The sequence below is a fragment of the Tenrec ecaudatus genome, chromosome 13, assembly GCF_050624435.1.
Source record: "Tenrec ecaudatus isolate mTenEca1 chromosome 13, mTenEca1.hap1, whole genome shotgun sequence".
NCBI classification, from domain to species: Eukaryota; Metazoa; Chordata; class Mammalia; order Afrosoricida; family Tenrecidae; genus Tenrec; species Tenrec ecaudatus.
In genome coordinates this window covers 43,120,218-43,136,328 of record NC_134542.1, presented here as the reverse complement: position 1 = coordinate 43,136,328, position 16,111 = coordinate 43,120,218, and the positions used below count along the sequence as shown (strand labels likewise).

Here is a 16,111-nt window from a genome sequence, read left to right as displayed (position 1 = left end):
CAGCATTTAAGGCAAAACCAGTGCGGCTGAGTGAATTCCGATTCATTGCGATCCTATGGGACAGGGTCAAACTGCCCCACAGGGTTTCTAAGGCTGAAATCTTTACAGAATTAGACTACCACCTCTTTCTTCTGTGGAGCAAAGACGTGGGCCTCGAACCAGCACCATTCCAGTGAGCAGCCCAGCCCCTTCCCTACTGTGTCGCCTGGGCTCCTTCACTGAAGGTTCACTCGTGGCATGGAGTCGATTCTGACACACGGCTATTGTCCTGCACAGAACGGCCTCAGTGGGTTCCAACTCTGTACAGAAACAGAAAGCCTCATCTTTCTCCTGCGGAGCAGCTGGTGCTTTCAAACTGTTAAGCTTGCCTTTAGCAGCCCAACGCATAATCCACTATGCCTCGGGGTCCCGGCAGGTAACCTAGTGATGGGAAGCAGCTGACACTCAGTGTCACTGATGGAAAGCATGTACAAGTTCCAGATATTTTCTGAACAGTGGCAATTCCATTTTAGTCTCCGTCTTCTTTACGCATGACTGTTTCAACCTATGCTATCTCTCGCCTCTGCCGTGGCCCTTTACAGGAGGATGATCCACAGGGAATAATCCCATGGACGTCAAGGTCTGCCTTCACATCGTCCTCTCACAGCCTCTGGACTCTACTCCAGTCGTGGCTACGGGGAACAGGCCCACCGGGCGCCAACTCCTACAGGGGTGATAATGATCCTGTAAATAGTTTCTGATTTCCTCCATGGGACAGAGTTGCTCCAATGCCACAACTTGGGACGCTGAAGGCACTCCACTCCACACACACACACACACACACACACACACACACACACACAGTCAGACTCTGTAGGGACTTAAGACCCGCAGGGGGCAATTTTCAACTAGTAACAAATAAGAACCGATCAATAAATGTTATTCCCTGACCATCTTTAGGCAAAAACATTCCGGAAACATTCTAAAACCTTCTTGGAAGGAAACGGCAGTCACCGCAGTTGCCCAGTATGAAGAGCTACTAGGTAACACATACGTGTACTGCCTTCTCCTCCCACCGCGTTTTCCTCCTCCCAGTCCCTTGGCCTTGGCATTACTTCCCAAATAAACTGCCTGCACACAAGGCTTTGTTCCACGCTCTTGTCTCACAATAAAACAAGATTAAGGCCCCCCAAGTTAGTGTTCTCCCCTCCTTCCGTTCTCCCGTTCTCATCTTGCTCCATGAAGAATTGGAGAGTCATAAAAACAGACTTAGAGAGGTGGCCAGAAAGGGCCCTGGATGGATTTCAAGGTCACCAGGGTTTTAACCACAGGTGTCACCTCTAGAGGCATGAAAGCTGGTATAAAAACTCACTCTAGGCCTGAACTGTTGTGAGACTATCTTATCCAGTGCAAATCTTAATACACAGATGAAAATGTTTTCTTAAAATGCAGATTATTTTTAAGCTATCTCCTAAATACATTTTTTCCTTAAACTACAGAAAACTCAACACTAAATAATAATAAAGTACAGGCAAGTAGAAAATCACATTAAACTCAACCAACAAAAGTTAAGTGCCTCCAGGGAATGCAGGGTGGACGATGCCTTCAGGACCAAGGGTGTGAGGGGCGATGCTGGGAGAGTAGAGGGTGAGTGGGTCAGAAAGGGGGAACTGATTACAGGGATCCACATGTGACCTCCTCCCTGGGAGAGGGACGGCAGAGAAGGAGGGGAAGGGAGACTCCGGATAGAGGAAGATATGACAAAATAACGATGTATAAATTACAAAGGGCACATGAGGGAGTGGGGAGTGGGGAGGGAGGGAAAAAAAAAAGAGGACCTGATGCAAAGGGCTTAAGTGGAGAGCAAATGCTTTGAGAATGATTGGGGCGGGGAATGTATGGATGTGCTTTATACAATTGATGTATGTATATGTATGGATTGTGATAAGAGTTGTATGAGCCCCTAATAAAATGTAAAAAAAGAAAAGAGGAGAAAAAAAAGAAAATGATTCGGGAAAAGAATGTACAGATGTGCTTTATACAATTGATGTATGTATATGTATGGACTGTGATAAGAGTTGTATGAGCCCCTAATAAAACGTTCAAAACTAAAAAAAAAAAAGTTAAGTGCCTCACAGATAAGGAATCCCAATTACATATCCTAGCTATGAAGGTGATATTTCTAGGGCTGTCAACTATTAGGACTCAAAAACAAGTGACTTTTTTTCAAATTAAAAACTTGTCAAATTTTTAAGAAAAATTAAAAGTTTATTCTATTCTAGGTCTGTGTATGTTAAACTAGGAATCTAATGCGATTTTTTTGCACAACTAGGAAAAACATGCTGTTGGACTTTTATAAGACACTAATCTGACATCAATAAAAACATGTCTTGAGATTAAAGCATGTATTTTGAAATGTTTACAGTCATTGATCTAAGAACTGCATTCAACAAAAATAAAATCTTCATTTCTAATGATCACAGAAATGGTGTCTGTATAGAACAATGCAAATTCAGTTTTGTTCCTCATTCTGAGATTTAGATTCTTTCAAAACAAATAATCACATAATTTAAATGAAACTTCCAGGGGAGCTCCAATAGTAAGCTCACTGTCAATAAACTCAACGGAATCATTATAGCTACATTTCTTAATAATAAAATCCAACCATCCAGATGGTACTTTACCATCTGAAGATATTTGTCATTAACCTCTGTCACCGAATCCCTTGGGGTCATAAGAATCCAAAAGAATGTGAAGACCTGAGGAGTGTTCTGTGCAGAGCTGTTCAGTGCGATCTCCTCTGAAATCATCTCACGTCTCCTTTTCAAGTCTGGAACCTGCGGCTCCATGGAGTACGTGACTCACCTATGGTGCTGGGGTCACGGACAAAGCCGGGACCCAAGTCCAGCATCCTGGATCCAATACAGACATTCTTTCTGCTCACCCATCTTGGGAAATTTTAGAACCAGAATATTTGAATATTTTGAACCCACTACAGAACTACAGTGTAGAGTTAGTTCGTTAATAATTGCTTGGGTTTAGTAAGATATGTGTCTCATTGAACTTCCCTGTTAGGAAAAATACATCAAATACACACAGGGCTGAAAATCAAAACTTCAGAAACTTATTTGCAAGGTTGGAAAGGAATTGGCAATATCTGTGAGGAGCCAGATGGAAGGAGCGGGCCTAGGTGAATTACCACGGACAGTTGCGGCAGCATTCTTCCTGCAGCCTTGGATGTTTCTTTGCCAACTGGTTTCTCCTGTGTGAAAAAGCAAGACACATACTCAACCACATTTTAGTATAAAAATTGTACTTCATTAATCATGTTAGACTTGCATATGTTCATTTGTATAATAAAGATCGTTCGATACAAAAAATTAAAATTACTCTCTTAACACAATGTAAAAAAAACTATAAAGTATGCACTCATAAAATATTCAGAAGCATGCTCTATTTCTCCAATTCTTAATGTTTATCTTCTAATGGATCCCTGTATAGGTGGCCAATAAATAGAGGCATTGTCAGAAAGCCCTAAAAATGGCGTAAACTCTCATCTGCCATCTCTTCTTCTGAGCATCTAGCTGGATCTTTTAGTGTCCAAAGCTGAGCCAACTAGCGTCCGGTGCCACCTCCCTCCTCCATAGCTAACAAGGAAGGACAGACTAGACTGCTCCACTTTCGTTCAAGTGAATGCATGTAATCTGGGCGCTTTTTCAGCAGCAGCTCTCAGAGAGAGTATGGGATGATTTTTGCGTAGAGAATAATTCTGTGGTAGAAACTGAAGCAAGGTACGAAGTGGCACTGCTGAGAAGGATAATCTGATCCATAAACCCGATCATAGGTGGGGTGCATTGAACCCCTTTATCTACGTCCTGCCTCACATCTCCCAATCTGCTTTTTCTGCTTTCCTGGGTGGGACTTCAGAGCCCTGCTTGGGTAGGGCTTCTGCAGGTGGGCTGTCAGCTGTGAGGTCAGCAGTTGGAAACCACCAGCTCCCCAGAGGGAGAAAGATGAGGCTTTCTACTCTAAAAGAGTTACAGTCTTAGGAAGCTACATGAGCAGCTCTACCTTGCCCTATAGGGTTGCCATGGGTCAAAATGAACTTGATGGTAATGAGGTCTTTTTCTTTGTTTGTTTGTTTGTTTGCATGTAATACTTCAAAAGATGTATCTTGGTCTTGAAGAAAGGGCGAGGTTTTAAGCGGGAGATACTGAAGAGCATGGTAGTGGTTGTGTTGGTATAATCGATCCGCGCTAATATATCAACCAAACCTCCTCATCTCAGCACGGTGACCCAACCAAGATGGCCCCTTGATCACAGTCAGTCTGGTGTGGGCCTGCTGGCTTCCCTCCAGCTTGCGGTTGCCTTAGAGGGTGTCTACCACGAGGCCGACCAAGCAGCGTTGGCCAGGACATGCCCACAGCCGAAGATGATGAGTGCGGACTGCAGGCCATCAGAGCAAGCGAGCGGTGACATGGCACTGGGAAGAAAAGGCCCTTCCTATTACGGTGCTCCTGTAGCATGCTCTGTAATGTGGTAATACGATGCAGGGTGACTGAGGAAAAGCGTTTACAGGGCTCAGTCCTGTTTTATGTGTGTGTGTATATATATATAATTTTTTTTACATATATAAACATATTCTACTTTTGTAGTCTAGGAAATCTACAGAGGCAGTTCTACGCTGAGCCATGGGGTTGCTCTAAGTCAGAACTGACTCGAAGGCAGATGTGTGTGTGCTATGTCAACACTGATAATCTATGTCTTCCTGCCACACGCTGACTCCATCATGCGCTCTCTTCCCTCTGCCATGCCATCACATAAGGATGATTCAAAGGGAATTCCATCGAGCTGTCTATCCGGTGGCTTGAAGGCCGGCCTCACGCCTCGCATATTAGCTTGGCCTCACCTCTGATTCCAGACCTGGCTCAGTGAACTTAGAGACCTGTGCTGGCTCCAACCCATGCAGGAATGATTGTACTTTTACTTCCAGCAAATGCCTTCTCCGTGGGATTTCTCCAGTGCTATAGCGTGGCGCTCCAGAGGCAGCGCACTATGTACAAATAAGAGGAGCCAGAACTGGCTGGGAGTAACACACTCAGGAGCAAGTCACAACCGAAAGGTGAGGGAGATGACTGCTGCTCGGGTGGGCCATTGTGCAATATGGATTCTATATGCTCCCCACAGACCACGGCAGCCTCGTCACTCCGGTCCCATAGTGGGAGCCCGACTTGTACTGGCTGCGGCTCCTCCCAGCGGTGCCCTTCCCGGTCCCTTACATCTTCTTCCTGGGATCACGTCTCAAATCGACACAAGTCCGTGTTTCGGGCTCTTTTTTCACAGAAAACAAAGGGCACCAACACTTAAAAGTGAGTGCTCTTGCCTTGGTCCCCCTGCCCTGCCACTGCCTCACTCTCGTGTGCGCCGTCAAGTCCTGAAGCTCACCTGATGCCAACAACCAGGATCACTTCAGAAGCACAAAGTTCTCTATGAAAATCACTGTCCGCCAAACTAATGTAAGATCATTTTATTCAAGGGCAAATCTTAGCATTGACATTGCATTTTTTGAAAGACATCAAAGAATTAGATTTTGAAATATTCCTTAGAATACTATTTCCCTGAAAAAAATATAAAACTCAACAAAAACTTGAAAAAATGTAAGATACAGCCACATAAAAGCTGTTTCTAAAGTTTTCTAAAAGTTTTTTTAAAGGAGCTTAGAGGATAAAGGTATTATATGACCACTAAATATTTACTCAGCAAGTAAACTTAAATAATTCTAAAGTCATATACTATAAAACATACCCAAAAAACCTAGAGGCAAATTTTACTTTGTAATTTTAAAATTTGTCTATATGTCAAAGTGAAAATGAAATATCTACTCCATACCAGGTTTTTGTCTCTTAAAATATGGACTTTAATACCAAGTTTTACAACATGGGAAAAAATAAAACTGAAAACATATTATGATTTGATATTATAATCTTTGCTATTAGGTTTTTCATTATAACACATGGTCACTAGCAACTCTCTAGAATTGTTCATTCAGATTTTGTAAGCTCAAAGCAGCTTTTCCATCCTGAGCTTATAAATTATCTTTCACAACAAATAATGTTTATATTGAACCCCACTTTAAGTTTAACTTGCAGGATTCATATGACTATAACTTAAATACATCAAATTCAACATAATTATGACAGTCAAATTTATTGTAATAAATTATATTACTATAAAATCTAACTTATTCAGAGCTTTGTCCATTGAAAATGTCTATTAACTGTCTCTCCCACAGTGTCATAATTTATAGTCATAATAATGAATGCGTATGCGAAGGCCTGAGGGTACCACAGCATTTTTATTGTGGAAATCCTCTCCTTAGAAATTAATCAAATCAACTTTCTGCTCATTTCAACCTGAGGAAATGAAGCTTCAAAGAGGTAAATAAACCAATCTCGGACAGTAAGGTCACTGGATCTGATTTTGACAGTCTTCAAATTGAGCCCCTTCCGGACTTTTCATCAGAAGATTCCAATGTTCTTTGCACACAGGCAAATGAGAGCTTACATTTAGTTTATTAAGGTCAGCCATTTCCCCTAAACATAGCCTCATATTATTTTGCTATCAGAAAACACACAAATAGAGTACAAGTTTTAAAATGAGAAATTTTGTAGCTTTATTTTCACATTTAAGAACTTATACACATTATCAAAAGAAACCAAAAAAAACATGAAAGCATAGTGCTGGATTACCATAGGCAACTGTGGTAAAAATGTCAGGGGCGTCTTGGGTTTTTCTTTGCAAGTGGATTTACCCTGCATTGAAAAATACAAAAACACAAAATGATTTATTTCAGCAATGCTACAATGAGTGAATCTAGCATATTTCTGTGTGTCTCTGGGAAAGCCTGGAGGAGACCCAGATGTGTGCCCATTACAAGGACGGTGATCCCAAAGAACGCAGCCATTATCCCACAACGTCATTAATGTTACATGTGAGTAAGCTTCGCTAATGATAACTCAAAGTCAGGCACAGCCAGATTCCGAAGAGGCTGTGGAACAAGGAATACCATGACTAATGTCAAATTGAAAGCACAGAAAGTAGAACGATGTTTACATGCTTTTTATCGACTATGCAAAGGCATTTAACTAGGTGGATCATAGCAAATTATGGATAATATGATGAAGCATAGAAATTCCAGAATACTGCATTGCGCTCACGCAGACCCATGACACCAAAGAAGAGGTAGGCAGTGGAAGAGAACGAAGGGATAAAGAGTGGTTGGAAATCAGGAAAGGTGCGCATCAGAATCACTCCGTCGCTGTACTTATGCAATGACTGTGCTGAGCAAGCAACCATAGCAAGAAGAACTGGCAGGACAATTTGGAAACGACTCATCAACAACCTGCAATAGACCGATGGCACAACCTTGCAAGAAGATCAAAGCACTTACTGATGAAGATCAAAGACTACAACATTCGGTGTGCATTGCATATCATCCTGAAAAAAAATCCTCACAAGTTGCCCAATAAGCAACATCACGACAAATAGTGAAAATATTGAAATCGCTAAGGAGTTATTATTTCATTTGGATACACAAACAATGCTCACCAAAGCAGTAGACACAAAACCAAATAACATATTGCACTAGGTAATAAATCTGGCAAAAGACCTTTTTAAAAAAATCATTTTATTGGGGGCTTGTACAACACTTTTCACAATCCATCCATGCATCTATTGTGCTGAGCACATTTGAACATATGTTGCCATCATCATTCTCAAAACATTTGCTTTCTACTTGAGCCCTTGATATCAGCTCCTCATTTCCCCTCCCTCCCCGCTTCCCCTCCCTCCTGAACCCTTGATAATTTATAAATTATTATTTTGTCATGTCTTACACTATCCAATGTCTCCCTTCACCCACTTTTCTGTTGTCTGTCTCCCAGGTAGGGGGTTATATGTAGATTCTTTTAATCAGTTCCCCCTTTACAAACCACCATCACTCTACCCTCCCAGTATCGCCACTCTCACCACTGGTCCTGAGGGGCTTAAAAGCGAAGATGTTGCCTTCAGGACTTAGGCGTGACTGACCCAAGACATGGTATTTTTAATGGCTTCAAGGGCACAGGGAATAATTAATAAAGGAGACTAAAGAAAAATTGATACATTTGAATTGTGTTGGCAAAGAATATTGAATATACGATGGACTTTGAGAAGAACAACCAAATCTGTCTTGGAAAAGTACAGTCAGAACGCTCCTTAGAAGCAAGGATGGCAAGACTTCATCTCATGGAATTTGGACATGCTATCACACATCCTTAGAGAAGGATGTCATATTTGGCAAAGCAGAGGATCAGGGGAAAGTGGAAACCCATCAATCAGATAAGTCACAGTAACTGCAGTAATGGGCTCAAACATCACAGTGATTGAAAGCATGGCTCAGAACATGTTTTGTTGTCCTGTCCAGGGCTCGTTATTAACGGGAGCCCACAGAAAAGCAAACATGAAGTAAACAAGTTGGGAAGCCCTAGCGGTGTCGTGGCTTACAAGATGACCTTGTAACTGAAAAAAATCCTAAAGCATGAAAACTAATGAGAGCTAATAAACTTGTGCAGCATGGTGGTAGGTCGCAAGCACAATACAGGAAAATTTGTTGAATTTCTATAGACTGGGAATGAACAATCAGAAAATGAAACTGATAAAATAATTCCCTTGATAGTCACATCAAAGAAAATGAAATACTTCCTATTTGTATCACCAACCCCCCTGAGATGTAAAGTAGGAAATCTCTCTGAAGGAAGCATCTGTTTATAGTACTTTATGTGCTAGGTATCCTGCGCTCCTTAAATCTTGTCTCCACCCCGTTTTCCTGAGCTGGGTCTGAGGGGCTGAATGCTTCTGGCTTCTTGTGGGAATTGGCCAGCGAAAGGACCAGTGAGAGACTGGAGAGGTAGAACTGAGAAAGATTGGGATATTTATTTCCAAGCTACTTCTAGTGTCTCAGTTCTGAACAGTGACCAAATCCCCCCTGTTCAGCTCCTCTCAGAGAACTGCTCTTGTAAGAACCCACTTCTCACCGGGTTCTGAGAATGGCTTCAATTCCTGTCCCACCAGACCCAGGGACGATAATGGCTTCTGATTGCTACTAACATTTGGACTTTCTGTCACCCTGCTGGTTCCCTTAACCTTGCTGATACCTCTACAAATAATCTTTTTACAAATTTCCTTCACCTACATCCTTTTGAGCATGCCACCTGTTTTCTTTTGGGACCCCTCCCCCCGAGACAATTTTACATGAACAAAGCTATGATAGCTAAAGGACTCAGGTCTTCCTTAAGCATTCTGACCTTGTAGTTCACTTTTATCTCGCTGGTTTTCACCTACTTGCCGACTGGAAGAGTTCTGTGTCAGTGTTAGATTCCAAGTATGAACCTTTCTGGGCAGTTTTGATCAAATTAACAGAATCTATTATTGTGTCTGATCAAAAATTGTAAATATTCTTGCACTGTAAAGTCATTTATGGCAGGCATAGTTTACATGTAATATCTCCCTTTTGACCCATTTTAAAGTCATTTCAGTCAAAAAAAAGAAGTACAAAGAAAGTGAAAAAGAAATATATGTAGATTTAGCTTCTGGTTAATACTCCCTGACCATTGACCAAGGATATGAATAGTCTTGCTATCAAGTAGCATGCATTGGAAAGCGGATTGCCAAAGATGCAATTAGCTAAATGTAACACCCTTTTCACCTTTTTTTAATCTACATTTTGACCCATTTTGAATCTGTTCTAGTTTTTAATATTTGGTTTTCTTTTCTTTTTTTAACATTTTATTAGGGGCTCATACAACTCTTATCACAATCCATACATGTACACACATCAATTGTATTAAGCACATCTGTACATTCTTTGCCCTAATCATTTTCAAAGCATTTGCTCTCCACTTAAGCCCTTTGCATCCCCCTCCCTCCCCGCTCCCCCTCCCTCATGAGCCCTTGATAATTTATAGAATGTTATTTTGTCATATCTTGCCCTATCCGGAGTCTCCCTTCACCCCTTCTCTGCTATCCGTCTCCCAGGGAGGAGGTCACATGTGGATCCTTGTAATCAGTTCCCCCTTTCTAACCCACTCACCCTCTACTCTCCCAGTATCGCGCCTCACACCCCTGGTCCTGAAGGCATCGTCCACCCTGGATTCCCTGTGCCTCCAGCTCCTATATGTACCAGTGTACAACCTCTGCTTTATCCAGTCTTGCAAGGTAGAATTCGGATCATGGTAGTTGGGGGGAGGAAGCATCCAGGATCTGGGGGAAAGCTGTGTTCTTCATCGGTACTACATTGCACCCTGACTGACTCATCTCCTCCCCTAAACCCCTCTGGTTTTCTTTTCGATTGAGGTTTTTCTCTGTTTTATTTTGTTATTGTTGTTAATTTTGTTTTCTCCTAAAAATATTTTTCTGTCTATGAAATCCAGGATAGATGACTCCATAGAGACAGTAACTGGATGAACGGTTTCTTGGGAGAGTGGCAGGGAGGTTGGGGGAAATAGAGAACTAATAAGAATGAGGAAAAGAAGGGAAAAAATGTTCTAACGTGGATTGTGGTGATGACAGTATAACTCTTGTGAGTATGATGGAACTATTGAATTGTATAGTTTGTGAGTTATATGCCAATAAAGTTGTTTTTTTGTGTTTCTTTTATTAATCATTTTATTGGGGGCTCTTACAGCTCTCATAACAATACATACATCAATTGTATCAATCACATTTGCATATATGTTGCCATCATCATTTTTAAAGCATTTTCTTTCTACTAGAGCCTTTGGTATCAGCTCCTCTTTTTCCCCTCACTCTCCCACCCTCCCACCCTTGTGACCCCTTGATAAATTATAAATTATTTTCATATTTTACACTGACCACTGTCTCCCTTTACCCACATTTCTGTTGTTCATACCGCAGGGCTGGCGGGTCATACATCAATCAGTGCAATCGGTCCCCTTCTCCTCCTTCTCCCCATCCTGCCCCCACCTTCATTGTATCGCTGCTTCCATTCCTGTTCCTGGGTTGTTTTGTATTGTTTGTTTGTTTGTTTTTTAAGAAATAAGTTAATTTCACAAGTGGCAAAAGTGCTGGAGTAGAGATAGGCTAACAGCGGTTTCCTCTTCTCTGCCTACAATTTACAATGGATCTGTGGGAAATTTTCATAGCTATTGGCTATTTGCATCTTTAAAATGGAAGTTCTTCTATTGAAAGTCAAAATGATTTTTTGTTTGTTTTAACTAATTTTAAAAGTTTTGAGCATGAATTTAATATTATCCATAACACAAATCTAAAATAATGGTCATAATGAACTTTTAAAAGATGCAAAAGGCTTCTATTTCTTTGGAATATCTAATTTAAGAACCCAAGCATCAAATTGCTTTACTGAAAAATGCCACATCACTCTCCGCTTCCACTTCTGAGATGAATATGTTAAACTCTCCTTCGGGAAATATGATTTAAACACCTGTTCACTTTTTCACACTGAATGAATACATAAGCAAATGTCAAGTAAAAATGGAATTTCTAGAAGTTTAATCCATTCTGTTTGTTTTAGGTTAGAATTGGAAAAACTTTCATCCTTTTCCAAAGGGGAAAAAACTAACAACCTGCATTCTAAATTAGCATAATGAAAAATATTAAAATTTCAAATCAACCAAAATAAGGAAAGAGGGCCCTCTGCTGTTTAAAAATAGTATGCAATGAATAAAAATAATCTGAAATGGTCTAAATCAACATCACACCACAGAAATGAAGCAAAGCTGAAAACTCAACCGAGAGTGGGTTTTTAATGGGTGCTATTTCGTCATAGCTAAGTATATTGGGCACTTTCTATGATCTTCGTGTGCAGATCATAAGAAATGATGGTGACATCGTGAAAAATGATCATTACAGAACATGTAACTGTGCCCCCCACCCCCTATGTGCAGCATCTGCACATAGGCCACATGGCAATTTTCAGTGCAGAACAAGAGGATGCTGCAGGACTGCAAAACCAGAAAAGGTTTGCATCAGGGTGCAGCCTTTCACCCTCGTATCCCATCTGTATGTTACATAATCGGAGAAGCTGGCTTATATGAAGAAGAAGGCAGCACCGCAGTTGGATGCAGATTTCTTCTTAATCAGATATATAGATGACACCACACTGTGGGCTGAAAGTGAGGAGGCCTTAAAGCACTTATTGATACAGATGAAAAACTAGCCTTCGGTGTGGATTACCTAAACCTCAATCTAAAGAAAACAAAAATCCTCACAACTGGTCTAACCCACAACATCATGGTCATCAAGGTGGTCACAGATTTCATTTTCCTTGGATCCACCAGCGAGCTCCTATGGAATCAAACAATGTATTGCCCGGGAAGTTTCCCACAAGAGAGCTCTTTAGAGTTTTCAAAAGCAGAGGACTTGAGAACTAAGGTGCGTCTGAGCCAAGCCAAGTGGTGCTTTCAACCACTTTGTATGCCTAGAAAAGATAGACAATGAATATGGAAGTGTGGGGGGAGGTCAGATGTGGCATGGCAGACTAAAGAAGAATCAATGCATTGGATTTACGATGTGCCAAATATTACTTAATGCACCATGGAGTGCAAGATGAACGACCAAATATATGCCTTGGGAGACGGACAGCCAGTAGGCTCCTCATAATCAAGGGGAGTGCGATTTTGTCTCACATGCTCTAGACACGTTATCCGGAAGGATTAGTCCCTGGTGAAGGACATTGTGCTTGGTAAATTGAAACAAGAAAACAACAGGAGGAGCAGATAACAAGGGCTCAAATAGACAGGAAATGTTTAGAAAAGAATGATGGCAACATATGTACAAATATGCGTGATACAATTGATGTATGGATTGTTATAAGAGCCCCCAATAAAATGATATTTTAATTTTTTTTTAATTCAATAAAAAGAAGGAAACAAAACTCACTGCCATGCGCAGAGACCCCAGAGGGCCGAGTAGGCCTGCCCTTTGGGTCTCTGAGGCTCCATGGCAGTAGAAGTCTCTCCTGGGACAGACAGCCTCATCGGGTGGTTTGGAACCAAGGACCTTGGTGAGCAGCTGGCACAGAAGGGGCCGCCTCAATAGGCTCAAGTCAAGCCTCGCAACCCAACCCTTACGAACGAACGAACGACGCAAGTGATTCTGATTTCCCCTTTGCACAAAGGGGCCGATTCCAGTTTAGAAAGACGACGGGTTTGCCCAAGCGTAGAAGACAGCATCTCCGCCCGCCGGAGAATTGGCTTAGAGGCAGCGGGTCCACAGCTCAACCCGGCACCTCCCTCCGAGGCGAGCGCAGCGGGTGCCAGGATGGGGCACTCAGTGGTCCTAGTTTAAACTCCTAGTGTAAACCGCGGCACGGAAATGTTTGGTTGCCATGACAACACCAGGGGCGCACAATTGGGAAAAAGCCTGGAACAGTATTCTCGGGGAGTGCCCCAAATCCCAGTGGGAAGCGGGGCGAAGGGATCGTAACTAGGCGTGTCCCAGGGAGTGGGGGGAAGCAACCCGCAGAGAGCGGCCAGCGGGGAGGACCGGGAGTCTCACCTGCTCAGAGCTCATGGCTGCGAGATGCGGGGCGCTCCGATCCGCGCCCCCTGAAGGCCCTGGGAAGAGAGAAGTGCGGCCTGGGACCTGCCCGGGACCGGACTGCAGCTCCCGCTTTTCCTCCGTCCCAAGGCTGTCTAGCGTCCCTAGGAAGGATCGTTGCTAAGCAACAGAAGCAACAGACCCGCGCCCTGTTCCACTTCCGGTCATCTGTTTGCGCGTGGACCCCAACCCGAGCTGGGGCCCGTTCCCACAGGAGGCGCTCGTGCGTCTGTTTGGTGCGTGCGGAGTTCAGCGTGCAGGGGTCCCTAGGGTCACGTGATGATCCCCCTGCCCAGAATTTTAAAAAAACCAAAAAAACTCTAGGACTACTTATCTACGATCATTACACCCTCCCTGGAACTGAAATGGGTGTGCGGGACCTCTGCCTTCAGCCCTCAGTTTGGTAGTTTCAACTGTGCCCAGAGGGCTCACAGCTGAGTGGAATGAATGATTGCAAACATCAGGGCGAAAGGGCGGGGATTGCAGTGAGGAGAAGCCATGCAGGACTGCAGCCAGTAAAGACCTAGCTTCTATTGAGTGCCCATGTGCTTCCAACTTCCCCCTGACTCCTCCCACACGCTAGAAAACCAGCTCTTAGGAAAACACCAGAAAGAGACCCTGGAAGATTCACTAAGCTAACAGTTTGAAATGGAGGGCTGCCCAAAGGGCCCTGTGCTAGGCTTTAGGCATTCAGAGGAGTCCGCCAGACTTGGAAAGATTGTGGAGACTGAGTTCAACAGCGGCGCCATTCCAGGTGTTGGGGAGGTTTTGGAAATGTTGATGGAAACATATGTACAAGTGTGTGTGGTTCAATTGAACGGTGGGTTGTTATTAGATTTGTAAGAGCCCCTAAATGAAATGATGAATTAAAAAAGAAAATGGATGACTTAATGGAAGACTCGGCCATAGAAAGGCAAGGAACTAAATTGCCAAGGTTAGGACTCACATGGAGTAGAGAGGCAAACTGTGAGCCGGAGTCTCTATTGAATGGAGTAGGAGAAAAGATGCTGTGGGCCTAACATTCGTCAGAATTTCTACTAGAAAATAGAATCAGCATTGCCGATCCCACCTCCCAAAGTTCAGAGTGTGAAAGAATGGAAGACCCAGGCAGGAAGAGGCTTCGCGAGTGCGATTTCAGTGACGGTCTGAAGGTAGAGGGAAGGCGCAGGAACCTAGATAGAGGGCCTGGCTTTGTCATCGGAGAGCACAGTCCAACAATTTGAAAGCAAGTAGATTAGTTAACAGGTTGAGTCAGCCAAGGTGAAGCAAAAACATTTAGAAAGAGAAAGACATTTCTCATGGGCTCACAAACCAAACGGAGCCCACTGCCATCAAGTGGGTTCTGACCCCTAGCCACCGCTTAGGACTCCCCAGGCTGTACATATGGACTGAAGCTGATAGTCTCATTTTTATCCCGCAGAACAGGTGGTGAGTTAGAACCACCAACGTTGCAGTTTGCAGTTCAGTGCTTATCCAAGGATGCCACCAGGACTTACACAGGCAAAAAGCAAAAGAGTGGTGGTGTTAGGTTCAGTCACTGCCAAAATGTTGCCCAACAAACTAGCCCTAGATGTTAAGAAGGAATTTAGGAATTCAGGTGGAAGGATTTCAGTAGAAGTCAAAGGTGGGCTGGGTTGCTTGATAAGGGATCCTAGTCCACAAGAGCAGGTCATGGAAGGATCAATTCAAACCAAAATCACTGCCATCGAGTCTTGCCGACTCCTAGCAACCCTATAGGACAGGATAGAACTGTCCCTGCGGGTTTGCGACACTAACTCTTATGAGAGTAGAAAGCCCCATCTTTCTCCTCAGAGTGAGCTGGTGGTTTTGAACTACTGATCTTTTGCTTAGCAGCCCAATTCATAATCACTACACAACCTGGGAAGGCTCGATGGATGGATTCATTTCAACAATGGTACACAGGGATGAGTCCTAACAGATCACAATGCCCCATCCCCTCCCCCATCCACGGAACATTCTTCCTTCATTAATCCCCTTCTGTCTGTGCACTCCATTCGCTCAGTCTGAAAACCAGACTCTGCATCAACCTTGAGGCATGCTGATGTCCCACACAGCCTCTGACAGACCTTCATCCACGCAAGCAGCTTCTCGCGGGCCATTTGTCCCTTGGCACAATCCTAGTTCTAAATTAGTAATCTGGGAGCCACCTTGACAGAATAATGGAAGGAAACACAATCTTACAAAACCTGGCAAGGGCGATTCTTTCGTATTTGTCGTTTTTCAGGATACCCGTCAAGCAAGAAGAATGTAGCTTCTGGAACGGAATCCGTGGGTCTCATAGTAGTCGGTCGTGTCACCAGCCAGACAGAGTGCTGAGATGAGAGAAACAAGTCAAGTCATCTCGAGCCTGTGCGGAAGAAGGGCAGCTCACAATCCGAATGAGAACTGACATCTTTCTCAAAATGTTCTGAATGACTACTAAGTTAAAATGTGTTGGACTTTTTGGTCCCTCAACTTATAGAAAACCTGTCACTCTTTCCTGCTGGTCTCCTTG

At 43.1% G+C, this 16,111-nt stretch overlaps 1 protein-coding gene across 1 annotated transcript in view; it reads right to left on the bottom strand.

Moving 5' to 3' along the window:
• Positions 1-13,675, bottom strand: part of DNAH7 (dynein axonemal heavy chain 7) — a 249,562-nt gene extending 235,887 nt beyond the window's left edge. The window contains exons 1-3 of the mRNA XM_075528957.1: positions 13,555-13,675; positions 6,729-6,791; positions 3,179-3,241 (exon numbers count right to left, since the gene is read on the bottom strand). Of these exons, the coding sequence (XP_075385072.1) occupies positions 3,179-3,241; positions 6,729-6,791; positions 13,555-13,569 (141 nt within the window). The 5' untranslated portion in view covers positions 13,570-13,675. The remainder of the gene's footprint in view (positions 1-3,178; positions 3,242-6,728; positions 6,792-13,554) is intronic.
• Positions 13,676-16,111: the final 2,436 nt, after the last annotated feature.